The sequence below is a fragment of the Bombus huntii genome, chromosome 7 (assembly GCF_024542735.1).
Source record: "Bombus huntii isolate Logan2020A chromosome 7, iyBomHunt1.1, whole genome shotgun sequence".
NCBI lineage: Eukaryota > Metazoa > Arthropoda > Insecta > Hymenoptera > Apidae > Bombus > Bombus huntii.
Genome location: NC_066244.1, coordinates 12,442,191 through 12,457,889, shown reverse-complemented (window position 1 = coordinate 12,457,889; position 15,699 = coordinate 12,442,191). Strand labels below are relative to the sequence as shown.

General features: G+C 36.8%; 2 protein-coding genes across 7 annotated transcripts in view; both read right to left on the bottom strand.

The window, feature by feature from the left end:
- Window positions 1-17: 17 nt before the first annotated feature.
- Window positions 18-2,462, bottom strand: LOC126867337 (ubiquitin-conjugating enzyme E2 J1-like). Its single transcript, XM_050621753.1, has 5 exons — window positions 2,106-2,462; window positions 1,602-1,807; window positions 1,331-1,521; window positions 1,101-1,218; window positions 18-1,031 (listed from the first exon to the last, which is right to left on the bottom strand). The coding sequence occupies exons 1-5, from the start codon at window positions 2,140-2,142 to the stop codon at window positions 783-785; spliced, it is 801 nt and encodes a 266-aa protein (XP_050477710.1). The 5' UTR covers window positions 2,143-2,462; the 3' UTR covers window positions 18-782.
- Window positions 2,463-8,872: 6,410 nt separating this feature from the next.
- Window positions 8,873-15,699, bottom strand: part of LOC126867311 (serine/threonine-protein phosphatase 2B catalytic subunit 3-like) — a 236,378-nt gene continuing 229,551 nt past the window's right edge. For 5 of the 6 annotated variants that reach the window (XM_050621678.1, XM_050621682.1, XM_050621683.1 and 2 more), the window contains one exon: window positions 8,873-14,037. The gene's annotated coding sequence lies outside the window, so the exon portion shown is untranslated. Of the gene's footprint in view, window positions 14,100-15,699 lie in introns of all 6 variants that reach the window. The other variant, XM_050621681.1, reaches the window with a different exon arrangement.

Below are 15,699 nucleotides of genomic sequence, written 5' to 3'. Positions count from 1 at the left end.
TTTGTACTGCAATTAAATATTTTTTTTATAACTGGTGTATTTTTTTTGATTTTTATGTGCACAGTTTCGTGGAATACAACATAATAACTTGTTTAACTTATATTAAATTTATATTAGTTATATACATTTCTAACACATGAGTTATCTACATTTATATAACATTAAAGAAGGAACAAAATACATTATTATAGTTTTAGACTATAGCAATGTGAAATTAAAATTTACCTCCATGAAAGATGTTAATTTTATTGTAAAGTAGATTTGACTAAAAAAATGTTTGGTCATTTTTGTACAGATATGATAAGACTTTGATGAAAGTAATACATACATTTGTTTAAACTGATCTAATATATATGTAACTAAAAAATCATATGCAAAGTATTAACTAAATATGCGCGTTAAATGCAATTTGTAACTCTTTTATTAGTGAGAATAGAGTTATTTTTAAATCAATGTTTGTAAGTATATATTGTATATCAAAAAGACATAAAGACATCTAAAAGACGATTAAATACTAGTAATACTAACGCAATTTATAATTCTTATCATTTTTATGCTCATCAAAACAATTAGATTTCGTAGTGAACAACTTTTTTGTAAGAGTAAGACAAAGAGACAGATGTGTACTAAAGTGAATATATCAGTGCAATCTCTGTCATATATTATTTCCATGAAGTTCTGATTATTTCTAATTTTAAAAATGTTTCATAAAATGTGTATAAAATTTACTTTGTTTTGTTAACATACTTACAATTACAACGTTTTGTTACATTTAGAATAATTTAAACAAGAAATAGTCGTCGCAAAACAAGTAGAATTATCGCTGACACCAAGGAAGCGATCAGGATGCTCCAGAATAAATCGTTCGAAGATGACATTGTTTCCACCTGTTGATTTACTATGACATCCGATTGCTGTCGATCTTGATTCTCATTAGTAATCGGCTCGATGTTACGTTGTCTCAATTGATTTTCTGAAACGCTATCTGAATTGACTAAAAAGGATGTGTCTGATGTTGGTGAGTCATCAGCCTAAAAGTACAATTTTTTAAAATACATGACACGTTATCAGAGTTAATATGATAATAAATAAAAGCGTACCTTTAATGCTATTGTGTTTAACATAGTTTGTTCTTCTACTGTAATAGGTTTTTTAACTGTGTCCTTTGACAATAAATCAACAACTTTCCCACAAGTATCGCATTGCCAGTTTAGTGATCTATGGCAGAACATTTTTATAATCATTATTAATGTTTTTAATCTTATTGATTAGTAATAATGTTTATTAACAGTATTAAAATTGCAAAATTATGTCAACTTTTTGCAAGTACTTTTTTGCAAGTTTTTGCCTTTCCTCTTTACTGTAGTCTAAAGATCCGATTGTCCCATTTCCTGGTGTTGGCATAAAAGCAATTAAAGCCAATAAAGCTGTTCTGATGCTCCATGAAGGCTGCCATGTTTCCGGATGATGCCCAGAAATGCTTAAGCAAATCTTTTTATTGGTTTCAAAACGGCCATTGGGCTAAAATGACATATCAAACATACTTTTGTTTCCAATGCATAAGTTAAAAATCAAGGATATTTAGTATTAAAATTGCTTACTGTTAATAATATGATATTTGGAGGTTTCATAGGATATTCCGGTGGCAATAAAATTCTACCATGATAAACACCACCCTCAAAGTCTGTGGATGGTGGTCCTTGCACAGTAAAATGCCACTCAAAAAGATTATCTTCTAAAGGAGATGCACAATATTCTTCTGTAGCTTCGTGAAGCTCTTGGGCCTCTCTCATTAATCTTTTCACAGCTGAAATTTCATTTGTTAGATGATGTAAAAGACCAATATGATATTGCATATAAAAAATAATTAAATGCATTTAATCAGTCATAATTATTTCAAGAAAATGAAATATCTTTTCACGGGATACATATTATAGAAGGAAGTTTGGCGACAAGTATAACGCGGAGTCAATTTTTCTAGATAACAAGCGTTTTATAGAATCGTAGAAATACGTATGCAGTGTGTATTATTTATTGATATGAATCGTGATCGTAATGATGAACAAACGAAATAAAAAGGAGTTGTTGCCTTGCCGAGAACTCACCGGGACTTTTTGCGTTGTATTTCCCTTCGAATGACATTTTCGCGAGTGTGTCGACCGAGGTTAACAACTGGAATAAAAATAGTACTTGAGCTGAGTACTATCTGTTTTGTCAAACGGCCTCGATACACCGACGTTGCCAGCTACAATACATTCCTCACATTTTTCCCCACGGTGAATTCGATCATCGGAAAATTACACGTTGCACTTCAGATAACGAAGAAATTAATTTTGACGTGGCCTAATAGGAGCTACGCGAACAGAAATGCACAAAAAATAACGTGAAAGTGGCCGCGCTTATTCCGTGCACGCGCACTTATGTCAATTTCTCCGCTTGAAGTTGTTCGTTTACGAGTACGCGCAAGAGCTGACTCCGCTAGGAATTATCTCCGGAAATTTCCAGACGCTCTGTCTATGTCTAAACGACTCTTTTCATCGTTTCTTAGGATTTCACGCAGTCACGATTTAATTTACGCATAATCATTTTATCAAGGTTATACCATTCTAAATATATTTAAAAAAATATAAATTTGCATAAAAATCCGCAGTCTAATAATCTCGAATGATATAAATACCGAAGAAGGATTACTACATGATTTTTTATCTTTTAAGATAATTATAGTATTGCAACTATTGTAATTATTAGAAATAACATAAAACAATGCAATATTTTTAGAAGTGACAATACCTGTGCGCAGTTAAGTTAATACGAATGTTATTTTCTATTTAATGTGTAAAATCTATGGTTACGCTCGTACGTGAGATAAATAAGATAATTAAAGTATAGTTAAGGTTACATAAAACGTATTGATATGATTGTACTGAAAAAACGCGTTAGTATTGTAACACAATTTTGATTGCTATAATCTGGAATTTAATATAAAATTCCTGGGAGATAGGATGGCGGAAAGAAACGCTAATGTATTCGTGGAAATTATAGACTTTATTTTTAGAATATTCTGAATATCATAAAACAACGTAAACATTCACAACAAATGGGAATAGGGTATTATTTATAATAGTAATAATAATAATGTTATTACTTTATCATAATAATTAATTGTTATGAATATGTCATCATGACGTATTTATAATTATGTATAAGTAAGACCTTTCATTTAATTTTTAGCAATTATCCATCGTACCTTCATCGTTTTCATTTTTCGTTTACCGATAATAATCATAATAATAGACATAGTGGCCATATTTAATAATAATGATAATCATCGTAATGGTAATAATAAGAATAATAGTAATAATAATAATAGTCGTAATGTTTTCTATACGTATGTTTGTCGTGTATATGTATATATAAACAAATATAGTTATGCTTATCTCGTAAGAAGGGATAGAAGTTCACAATGGCGCTAAACAATGTATGCAATGCAGTTTGCTTTTTTGTTGCATTTTTCTTGTTGTTGTTGTTGTTACTGTCATCGTCCCCATTACCAGAATTATTCTCATTTCGATAAAATCACATATGTAGTCGAAGGTCTTAGGAATAAGATTTCTCGTAATAGTAAATAGACAATAGTAAACGTGCGTATGTACAGTTTTATCGTTGAATGCCATTCTTTGAATGCCGCGAATATAAGTTCGATTATGATTCATGCAGTGTTTTGTGCAAACTAGGCGGATACACCTTTAACAAACCTATCATATTTCGTAGTATCTTATCTAATCGATTCAACAATGTACTCAACAACGATCGAGCGATCAGTGCGAATACGATGATTTCGTTGATTTTCGTAGTAAACATCCGTTATAACCACGGGGACCATACGTAACAGACTTCAAATGACATCATGTTTCGTCACTTCGTCGTTTGACCTATCATTACGTCCATTACGTTCTCTTTTCTTCGTTTTCGAACATTGTAGATATATACAAGTGTATCCGCCGTAATCATTGCATAAAACTGTCGAGAGAAACGAAGACTAAGGCTACGATTTCCCTGGAAAAATTAATTCAAATCGCGACGAGGCGCGTTTTCCTACTCCAACCAACCTCTCTCTTTCATCGCGATACTTTACTCACGATTCTTACCCTTTGATTCGATCGATTTTACCCTTGTTTCATTAGAACTTTTTACTCTTTCAGTATATCTATTCAGTTAACTGTTTCCCATTATCGGAAAGGCAGTTCTATTCGCATACGGAAGAAACGAAAAAGTTCACAATACATCCAATGACGATTCGTAATGCCTGTTTTCTCTCTGTCGCTTGGCCATCATTTTTATGAATCTAGGAATATAGAGACGTAACATACCGTCACTAAGGAGATCATTGTGGGATAAGTGTTGAAGTAAATTATGCCTAATTTTTATTGAGATACTATTTGAAGTACGACAGTTAATATGTGCCAAATATTTAGTTAAACATTATTTCGATAACAAATAGTAAAAGTAAAAAATATTACAGTGTATTTCGTATTAAAATATTTCCATTTTAATTAATTGTATAAATTCTAACGGGTAATCATCTAATCATCTTTTTAATAAGAAATTGAACATCCTGATTAAACTGATCAATAATCTTCATAATTAGCAGTGCAGAGGATGCGTGGAAATGTAATCAATCAAATTTAAATACAATCGGATGTTCTCCATCCTCTTCCTCTATAATTTTATGTTCCAGTCTTATATTCCTTGATCAATATAACTGATGCCAATACAACGATTTAAAATATTTCGTCTATATTTTTTTATATTTTTTATATTTTTTATATTTTTTTGTTTTCCTTGTTAACTCGATATGTACATACGATTACCGATATAAGATTAATGGTGGATCACAAATCGGCGGTTAGCAAGCAGTCAATGACATTTAACGATAATTACAAAATAACGGTGAACCGTTATGGTATATAGATATATACACACACGCGCACACACAAAATTCTATATATGTATATGTATATATTTACTGTCGCGGCAATAATACGCAATAATCAGTCGTAACAGGTACATAAAAGTGGTTTGTCGGTGAATTCGACCGATTGTGTTTACATTAAACAAATTTCGCACCATTGTACGACGTTTTGTTTGAAACATGGAAGCTTTTCCTCGATCTAACTTATCATAAGTATGTACATGAATCTGTCTTACGTGAAAGCAATTTGAAAAATGAGAAAACGCGGTTGTTTCGCGTAAAATTTACCACGCAAACTCGTCGTAGATTTCTGTGATAGAGAATCGTTGTTCGGTATCGTCGAGAACTTCTAATCTCTGGATGTAGGGGAAAAACCGATTTGACTCGCGATCGATCGAATTCGTCATTGAGTCGCAACGAACGCTGCGGTGAAGCAACCGAACGGTATTCGGTACTACGTAGCAAAAATTTGTTTTTCATAAAACTTTCAGGCATCGTGCCAAATACCACGAAGAACGTGGCTAGATTCTCAATTTTCTTGGTTCGTCCTCTTCTTCTTTTTCTTCCTCTTTCCTTTTAGCAAAATTATATTAAATCGATCGGATTCGTTCAACGATGGGGAAACCTTACCCTCTTGAGACAAGATACTTTCAAAATTTTTCGGATCCACTTCGTACGGGAAAAGTTTCCTTTGGTTGAACATCTGGTTATATATATTATATCGTATATTATATGTATATTTAGTATTTAGTTTGTGGTCTTGTGTTCTGTATCATTGTGTGTATCGCTACCTCCGCTCTTTTTTCTTCTCTGTTACATGTGTGTGTGTGTGTGTGCGTGTGCGCGCGTGTGTGTGTATGTGTGTGCGCGCGCGTGCGTATGTGTGTCTATATATGTATATAAAAGAGATGAGAATGCATGTAACTTAACTCAGTATGTATACATATTATATGCGTATATACATGTATATAACCGTCTATAAGTCATCGCAAAAATTCTGTTCCCCGAACGTGCGCCATCTTATCGAGTTGTACGCGCCAATGAGGCTATTGTATTGCTTGTCGATTATCGAAAGAGGTTCGATGAGTATCTGAACAACGGTTGCTCTCTCTTTACTTGCGTGGTTTCCTCCCTTGGCAGATAGAATTCGAAGAATTAACGAAGATGGTTAAAAAAGTTTTCTTTATCGCGTCGTTTAAGAAACAAGGTGTTGGAAAGACGTTTCGTTATTATTATTATTATTATTATTATTATTATTGTTATTATTATTATTATCATCATCATCATTTCGAAGGTATCTAATTTGTTCGAAGATTCGTTAAAGAAAAAAAGGAACTCTGCAAAATTTCCGGTGCAGATTGTATTTGGTATCTTTCTTCTTTTTCTTTTTAATATTCTTAAAAATTCAGGTGTATTTTTCATTAAAGCGTTTACATGTGGTTCCTTGATAATCAATAATGCAATCGCAGATATTTCTTTCGATATTTCTTATGTTTTCTCCTTTCTTCGTTCTGCCCTTCCTTCGACTTCCTTTCTTATCGAAAAATCTAGATACTAAACATCGACGCATATGACTTCGGGTGGCGCTACAAATCGCGGAATAACATTAGACAGAAATAGAAAGAGATATAAAGAGAGATAGAGAAAAAGAGTGCGTGTCTTTGAAAAATGTAGATAAAATGGTAAAATACTCGTTTTAGCTGTTCTCCTTGTTCGTATCACGGAGGGGTAAAAAGTATCTCGAACGAGTTCGTAACAATCTAAGAGATCGCTGATCCACCCTCGCTGCTCGATTTCCCATTCGATCAAGTTCGATTCGTAAAGTTATATATGTCACTAAAAAACATACACGATTATATTACACGTTAGTTTTACTAGTGCATACGTTTGCGATTTTTCTTTTTGTGTTTTTTCTTTATCGCTTAACCATTACAAAATATGTAACGTGTCTATGTTTCATACGTCTCTTTCGTCTATCGTTTGTTCTACATTCTAGGAAGATGTAGATATTTTCTGAATGAATGGTACAACAGAAGGTACACTGTCTATCGTCAACGGTCTTTTTCGGATTCTCCTGAACGTGGCGCACACGATCCAGCATGTGATATAGTCGTGGATGTCGTATCGCGTAAAGTTACATATTTAATGCACGTTACTTTATTATACCCGTACTCTTTCGTACAACGATGAGACTCAGAATGTGAGAGAGAAAAATAAAAGGGAGAATCGATCCGGGAGTCGAGAGGATGTTTCAGTGGATGCGCACATTGTAAGTCTAAGAGAAAGGCTTTGGGACAACCCCAATCGTAAGCTTAACGATATACACGCTTCTACATTATAATACAGTTCTCGTTTTTCATCTGTCATTCTCTAGCGATCTTTGCCACGCCGACGTATGCATTTCCTCTGTTATTTTCTCCTAGATGTCGTTTAACATCTCTTTTTCATCTTTTTCTTAAACTGCTTAGAAAAACACGTAACCAAGTTCGAGTCGATAAGTTCGTTGAATTAGCGTTATTTACTTTATCGATAAAATGCATCAATCGCGTAGGCAAAGAGCGACGTAGATCTGTGATTACGAAAACGAGGACGGTTCGGGTGTAACAAACGATGGTCGTATCCTTTCTCGAAGGATCCGATTAATACTCAGATATCTTCCATTTGATTGGAGGATACGACCGTCAAAAAGGACGATCCTGTATTTTTACCGAGACGTTTCATTCTTCGGCATATAACGCAAAAATGACCGGCATTGTACGCGTTCGTTCGACAAATCGTACAATTATAATTGCAATTATAATTGCGTTTGCCCTGCTATCGTAGACACAGTTACAAATTGCACTTTGACACACCCGTTCAATAAGATCGAAACAAACGACTAAACCTGATTATATCGTGACAGGATCGATCCCTCGTCCGGATTGGTAACGATCCACGCGCTTATGGAATTTCGTTACCGATCCACGGTGATCCGAGCCGAGTCGATAAGGTTTTTAACGATTTATCGACGATCGATCATTGATTTCTTTCTTTCTTCATTCCTTTATGGATTTTTTTTCATTAACCTATCTAAAAAGATTTCTACGACACGATACATGTTAGGATCAAAACGCCCGCACAAATATGTACAATATGTTTGTTTTAAAGAGGCGACTGCATAAAAACGTACGTTGGGACACGGTTCGCGTTCAGGAATCATTATCAATTCTGTCCATCTCTTCTTTTCTCTCATCGTTTCGCATTGTTTGTTTTTGATTACCGCTTTATTATCACTCGATATAAGAAAAAAAAGCGCTTCGTTAAACAAGGTCCCCGATAATAAATTCTAGCATATTTTCCCTTTCTTCAATTTTCATTCTTTTCTCTTTTACCATTTTCCTTTGTTTGAGCGCGATTAGGTAATGCTAACGATTAAGTACTACACTGTACGCATGCGGAACGACGGTAATTAATGATAAAACTCGATTAGCAATTGTGCTCGACGTTGTACACGTCTTAATTACAGGGTATTGCCATAGGTGTCTTATTTAATTGTACGCGTTCTTCTTTATCCTCTGATTTTACACGTGTCCAAAAGGATCATCATCCGTATCCTCTTTTTTCCTTCCTTTTTTTTCGTGTATAACTATTGTTTCGCGAACTTTCAGTACGATATTTCCCAATGATGAAAATGAAAAATCGGTAGAGATTGAGTTTATCAACGGGAATAGAAAATTCCATGATGCGTACAGAAATATTCGACGTCGTGGGTAGATTACTAGATTACATTTGAAAGAACCGTACACCGGAAGCTGAGGAACATCGCGCGAAACAATGTAGACTCGTCACGTGACGAAAAATGGCGGATCTAGCGCGAAGAGACACGAACAATCAAAACTTGCGATACGGTAAAACACACACTGAACAAATTTATATATTTTTTTTATTATTATACACGAATATAAGAATTCTGTTTGTTTGTATAATGGAAAAAGACAGAATGGAAAAGAAAAGGATAAACAACAGGGGAACGCGATTATCGTGCGAGCAGAAAGCGACGGATAAAGTCGAGCTTTTAGTATAGCAGAGGACAAGTGGATTCTCGATTACATGGTCCTGAATCACCATTATCGTGTCACCCTCGTCGTAACGCAGCTGTAACGACCATCACAATATCGAACAGCAGTAATAGATAATATACACGTTTTGTTGTATATTAACTTTACCAACGGCTCTGATTTCTTTTTTTATTTCGTTTTCTTCACTCCGTATAACACTCATTCACACTTCTTATGTACTTTGTAATATATATATATATTTTTTTTATTCTTTTGCGTTTCGATAGTGAGACGATGTGAGAATATTAAATATAGCATCGATAACGTCGTTAACGATATAATGGTAATAATTAATAGGAATAATGATATACAATATAATAGTCATGATAATAATAATAAGAATAATCATATAATGACAATAATCAAATAAGTAAGAATAACCGTATCTCACAATGATCGTAATAATAATCATAATAATAGTTAATTAACGCTATATCATATGTATAATATTTATATATATATATATTTATATTTATGTATATGTATTATTTATATAGCTGTATATTATATATATATAATTGTATTTCATTATTATTTAACACATTTCTTTTGTACAAGTAAATCAATTAAGAATAAGTACAACTTGGTAGCAAAGAGAGATAGAATTATATTATTCACTGTATATCTTTATCCATAGTGAGAAGAGATATATATATATTTATACGTACATGCGTTTATATATACATACACAATATATTTTTTTGTATATATATATATACACACACATATATTTTATTTCATTCATTTTCATTATAATAATATTCTTTCATTATCTTTATTATGTTTCAGACCGTAATTCTTGCACGCTGTCATCATTTGGCTGTCGGAAGTGACCTTCTTTCCTACCATGTATTTTCCCCAATTTTTCTTCCACTTAAATATTTCGCTACGAGCCCTTGCACACCTAACGTGACTTTCCATTAACTCTCCCTTCACAGTGGCATGCTTTTCGTCGCGATACCCGCTCGTCTTCTCTTCCGCTTTTCATCGATCTCTAGAGAGAGGAGGTAGAAAAAACAGCGAAAACGACGAGAAAGGCCCGCGACTCGATCGCGAAACCGCTTTATTACTAGAAATATTACACGACGAGGAGCGTGGCGCAGCCCCGTGGCTGCAATCGTTTACGAAGCTGGCCACGGCCGGGGGAGATGACGTCGCGGGGACGCGACGATAAGCGCGGGAACGCTTCAACGAATGAAGGAGGAGCCAGCCAGCCATGCACTCGGGAGTCACAAATAACGGGAAAACGTGGAAAACTCAGTATACAACTAGCACAGGAAGGAGAAGCAATTAACTTAGAAAAAAGAAAAGGAGGGAATAAAAGAAACGTAGTGAAACTGTCGTTTTCCCATCGACCGACACAGATGGCGCCATCGCGATTGAGATTCTTAAAAACAGTCGGCCTTAAAGCGAAAGATCGATACGCGCAACGTACAATTGTAAAACGAAGGTCAAATCATAGAACGATCGATTAATTAAAATTAGCTACGTATCTACGCTTTGTCTCACGAACTATAGTTACGTACAGTGGGGTCAGGTGATCTTCAAGCGAAGAGACCGCAAGAATCGTAAAGGAATTATAGTTTGGCACTGATACCCGTCAGCTTGAACTCAACACGCTCGCGTTTGGCTAGGAAGAGCTAACCACTGGGAAGTCACGTGTACCGAGGTTCGATCTCTCCGCGGGTGGACTTCGTGGCACGCGAGTATCCACCTTGGAACGCTTCGATTCCGCCATTTCTCAAACGTCTCTCGCGTCCAGCAGACCCTTAAGAAAAAGAAATAGAGAAAGAAAAATAAAAACTACAACGTAACTACGAGACAATTCGCTGATATTCGCCCACCATTCTGTCCACCCTACGATCCCCTTCGTGATACATCCTTCCCAAGATATTAAAGGCTCCACTTCCGGCACCAGTTTCGAACAACGTGTGGCTGTGGCCCAGACTTACGTCGGATAGTAGCAAGAACACACATTAAAATCATAGAGGATCAACGTTATTAGACGTGTCATGCGTTTGTCTGTTCGCTTGGCCTTTCCCTTTGCTTTCCCTCCAACCATTCTCACGCGATTCAGAGGACTTCGAACATTCTGTCCGTTATTGCATTCCCGTTTTCCCTCGCTTTATCATCCCTCATCCCGTTCCTCTCGACCACGATAACTCGTAAACAATGTAGATACCTACGCACGGATCGATCAAGCATTCTCCCCCATTTCCGCCTGTTTCGTCTCTTCTCGAGAACGTTCCCCGCAATTTTCTTTCACGTTAAAATGCCTCTTCGGAAACTGGTTGAGGTATCCGCATCGCACGTCCAAAACGAGCACACATGTCATGGTTTATCGATATAATTGTATAATATGTGCTATTAGATCCTTCATGCGCGGTCGAGGCTCACGAAGCCTCGAGAGATTCCTCTGCCTCGTCGAGCGTGCCATTTTACCCATTCTTTTCTTTCTCTCTGTTCTAGGTCATCATCCTCGAAGAACAAATAGGATGCACGGATCTATCTCGTGGACGTCGTTCAAGCGAAACCGTTGTCCGCGGTTAGCATGGTCGCGTGGAAATCGGCGAATCGAGCTCTCGTCGAACGAGAATTTAAAATACCCATCCGGGTAGATTGGTCAGGGGAACAAAGTTAAAACACTTGGATGATGTTCTCACAAGTGATCAGAGATTAAAATTCACTTGGTTTAAGTGTGCGTGCCACCTTCTTTTTTTTTCTCTTTAGTGGCAACGAGAAACACACGTTCTAGTTTAAAGAGAATCCTCGATGTTTAGAACATTGATGGCGATTCTCTGGGAAAGGGTGAATGGTTTCTGCGAATTTGTGGGATTAGAGGAAGGATTTCTAGGTCGTATTCCTTGAAAACCTTGGTCCATGATCGGAACCAGCTAATTCTTGCCTTGAATTCAATCATTTCGCTTTATCTTGCTTCTTCTATCTTTCAATTACTTTTCATCCGTTACTTCTCATTAGTTCAAATGGATTATTTAAGTTCAATTATATCGTTCCTAACCAAAATCGATTCGAATGTTAGAAAGAATATTACATTGGAAATTATGAAATATTTGATTAATCGGAATTAGCTGGTCGAGGATCAGAAGCTGTCGCCAGTTTTGCTGGAATACAGGATGAAGCTAAACGTGTTCTAAAAAAACGTACGGACTTAGTCGATGTTCGATAAACCGGTTAAATTCGTTCGAATGCAACGTGTGCTACCGCAGAGGAAACAGTTTCGCTTGCAGGTGGGCGGAAAACGATTCGCTCGACGTGCGATGTTCCCTTCCATAGGTGTCGCGAGAACTATTATTATGATCATCATTAACATCGTGTATCGTATTCGATAGTATCGATGATCATCGTAATAATTAGTAATAATAACGATAGTAATAATAATTCATAATAATAATTCATAGTAATAATCATAATTTTAATTAATTAATTAATAATATATATATATATATAATATATGCGTATATTAAATAAATTCTCCGATATAACTTACGCCTTAATCCTAAAGCTTAGCTCGACTTACGATTTAAGTATCCGCGCCCCCATTTTTTTTACGCGCGCGGAGGGATGCCCGTGCATCCACCAGGGCGAACTTCTTAAGAATCTAATGAATCCTAAAACCGGAAGCTCCGCCGTACCGACAGGCCAGCTGCCTTAAAATTTTTCATCTTTTATTTTACTTTCCCCCTTTTTGCTTCTTTGCCGGAGGAGCGAAACACCACGATCTAGCGGTCTCCGCCAGAGAGAACAGAAGGCAAAGCGAAGAAGCGGAAACAACGTATGTACGCGATGAAAATGATTTAAAAGAGAAAATAATGTTTTCTTATATTCTTTCCTTATTACCCTCTCCCTTCTTTTTATTCTCGTTCCTTTCAAATCATTTGCATCCGCATGTATAAATTACTTCCGTTTCTTCGCTTTGATCTCCGTTCTCTTTGGCGGAGACCGCGCACGAGCGTGGTTTCCATCCTTCGTCTCTTGCCTCGATCATTACTCGCCTCGCATACAGGAAGTCGAACGACAATCTTCCTTTATCACGTTCGATTCCGAGAAGATCAACTTTCCAACCAACTACCACGCCAACTTCTCCGTACGCCTTCCATCCAGCGTCTCCGATAAAAAAAGATCGGCCAACCTACAGCGCGATGCTCTTTCTACTTTGCCCCTGCTCCGTGTCTACGCGCGTCCCTTCCTTCCCCGACTTCCAAACGAACGCATACGATTCTCGCTACCCTTCGTTATCCTACCCTTGCGTCATTTATCTTACAATCATCGGTACTCTATATATAACTCGGTACTTCGTACGGTCATCCAATCTCGTTCCCAATTTCGTTCAACGTCTGTTCTTCGCGGTCCAGCACGCGCGTACACACGGAGATCCACTCGCGACTTCTGCCTTCCTGAGAACGAACCTTCGTACGCGTCCTGTTCGCTCTGACGCTACAAGACGACTTTTAAGTGGTGATCCAACGCGACCACGGCTCGTAGAGCGGCAGAAGGAGGTCGTACGAGTCGTCGTCCTCAGGGAGGAAGAGGACAAAAGAGACGAGTGCACGACGGGCGCGCAACTCCTCTCGCGAGGCGAATATTCCGCCACGTTTTGGCCGCGAACAACAGAATGGAGCCAAACGATTCGTCGTCGAGTATCTCAAACGTCGTGCGGAACATCTGTCGCAGCAACGGCTGCCAAGACGCGAGCAACATACGCGACGACGACGACGACGACGCTCGTTGTTCCCCTGATGGGTTGCTTCCTCTTCTCGAACTCCACCTCTGACACTCGCATCTCGTGATTGGCTGTGGTGCGACTCTCGTTCCTCGTTGCGATGACACCTTCTTGACTCGACGAACGGCACGCTGGCGATAACAACCGGGGGTGAGAGACGAGCGATGGTTTGGATTTTTCGACGGTGGCGACGACAGCACTGGGACCTTAACACCCATCCTTGCTACCTGAAAAACGTGCAACGCTGGCCTCGTCTTCGTTCCATCATGCTTTGCCGGCCGTGTTCTTCCTGAACATCGTTTACGCATATTGGTGAATATTTTGCATGTTAGATTTGAGTTTGAGTTTGCCGTTTATCGTTCACGTATCGTAGACGTAAGACCCGATGCAGACGAGCGATACGCGTTAAATCGTCGTAGCGGCAGCGGGTTGGAAGAACGAGGAAACACCTGTACGCGTATGTTTCCTTTGTGAGACAGAAGAACTTTGTTTCTCTGTTCTTCCAACGGCACCGCGATTGTGTCGTACGATATACGTTGTTTTCAACCGGGAGAATAATGAAAAACGTATGACGCAGCGCCAAAAAGTCTCTCGTCTGCACCCGGCCTTAGAGCGAAGGGTGAGGATAGAAGTCGAAGATTTGGGAAATTAAAAAATTTTGACTGGTTTAAACCTGCTGTCTTTTTTTTCTACCTGACTTTTCTTTTGTTTAATTTGATATTGAATTTCTTTGCGATTGGGAGGAAGATCGTAAATTTGGTGGATTGTTGTTTCTACGTTTCGTGAAGTAATATTTTTTGAGCGAATAAGAATGGGGTAAATTTAAATTTATATTTTAAGTATGCTTGACGTGTATGAATAACAAGTTTAAGTATCTAGCGTATATGTCATCATAAGCGATGATGTTTTTAGTATAAAGAGTAAGATGAAATAAACGTTGAATGATAATAGATATCTTCTCTAACAGGGAAATGTGAACGCTATTCCTATTTCTTTTTATAATATGAATATCTTTAGGATGAGTCATAAAAGAGGATAAGTACATGAGATGATACGAAAATACGTGACCAATAAGTATAGAATGAGAAATCAGATGGAACAAGTACGATAGTAAAAAAAGACAAAATTGATATTAATCGATAGATTTTTATTGTATGTTTGGAAGAAGAATGTATATTTTTTAAGGATCAGAATCTTCGACTTTCAAATAAGGTACGAATCCGTGAATTAATTTGTAGCAAAGTTTATGGAATCGTGAGAATTGCAAAGGGTTCGTCTGATGTCCGGTTTCCCCAAAGGATCCAAATTTCTGGAAACTAGCTTTTCCAAGTGGTTGCTGCAAGGATCTTGCGAACGTTTATCCGTTTAAGATCTGCTTTGGGGAACACGGAGAAATAAACGTGCGCGTAGTTTGTGCGAGTCTATCGATCTCCCTTCTACGACTCTGCAGCCTTGACGTTTAGCATGCGGTGAATTTCGCTCAAGGGAACCACCTATTTCAGACAAATCCTTCGATTTACTGCTGTTAACACTTGGACAGTAAGTTAATTAAAAATGATAAAAGAACATGATAAAAAATGAAAGTTTCTACCTTGTGTATATTTTTTATATTTTTCTAATAATTTTTCTATTTCAATTTTACCTGAGCCATCGTACGTAGGAAAAGAAAAACAATCAAAATTTAGGTTGCGTTCGTAAATTTTACCTTTTTTAATTTTTATAATTTTGAACCATTATGGCTAAAAAAGAAAAATAATAAAACAGCATATTTCCTCTTTAAATATTCTTTTATTTCTTCTTTTTATACTCTTTTCAAATTTTTAATCGCCAAAAGATTGACAAAGGGAAATCAATGAATAAGTTATGTAATATTTGGTTTTTAGTGAAAA

Coding starts and splice junctions, on each gene's coding strand:
- LOC126867337 (XM_050621753.1), bottom strand. CDS start 2,142: ATGTCATTCGAAGGGAAATACAACGCAAAAAGTCCCG. Junction 1,808..2,105: donor ATACAACGCAAAAAGTCCCG/GTGAGTTCTCGG, acceptor ATGAAATTTCAG/CTGTGAAAAGATTAATGAGA. Junction 1,219..1,330: donor AGGCAAAAACTTGCAAAAAA/GTACTTGCAAAA, acceptor GTTCTGCCATAG/ATCACTAAACTGGCAATGCG.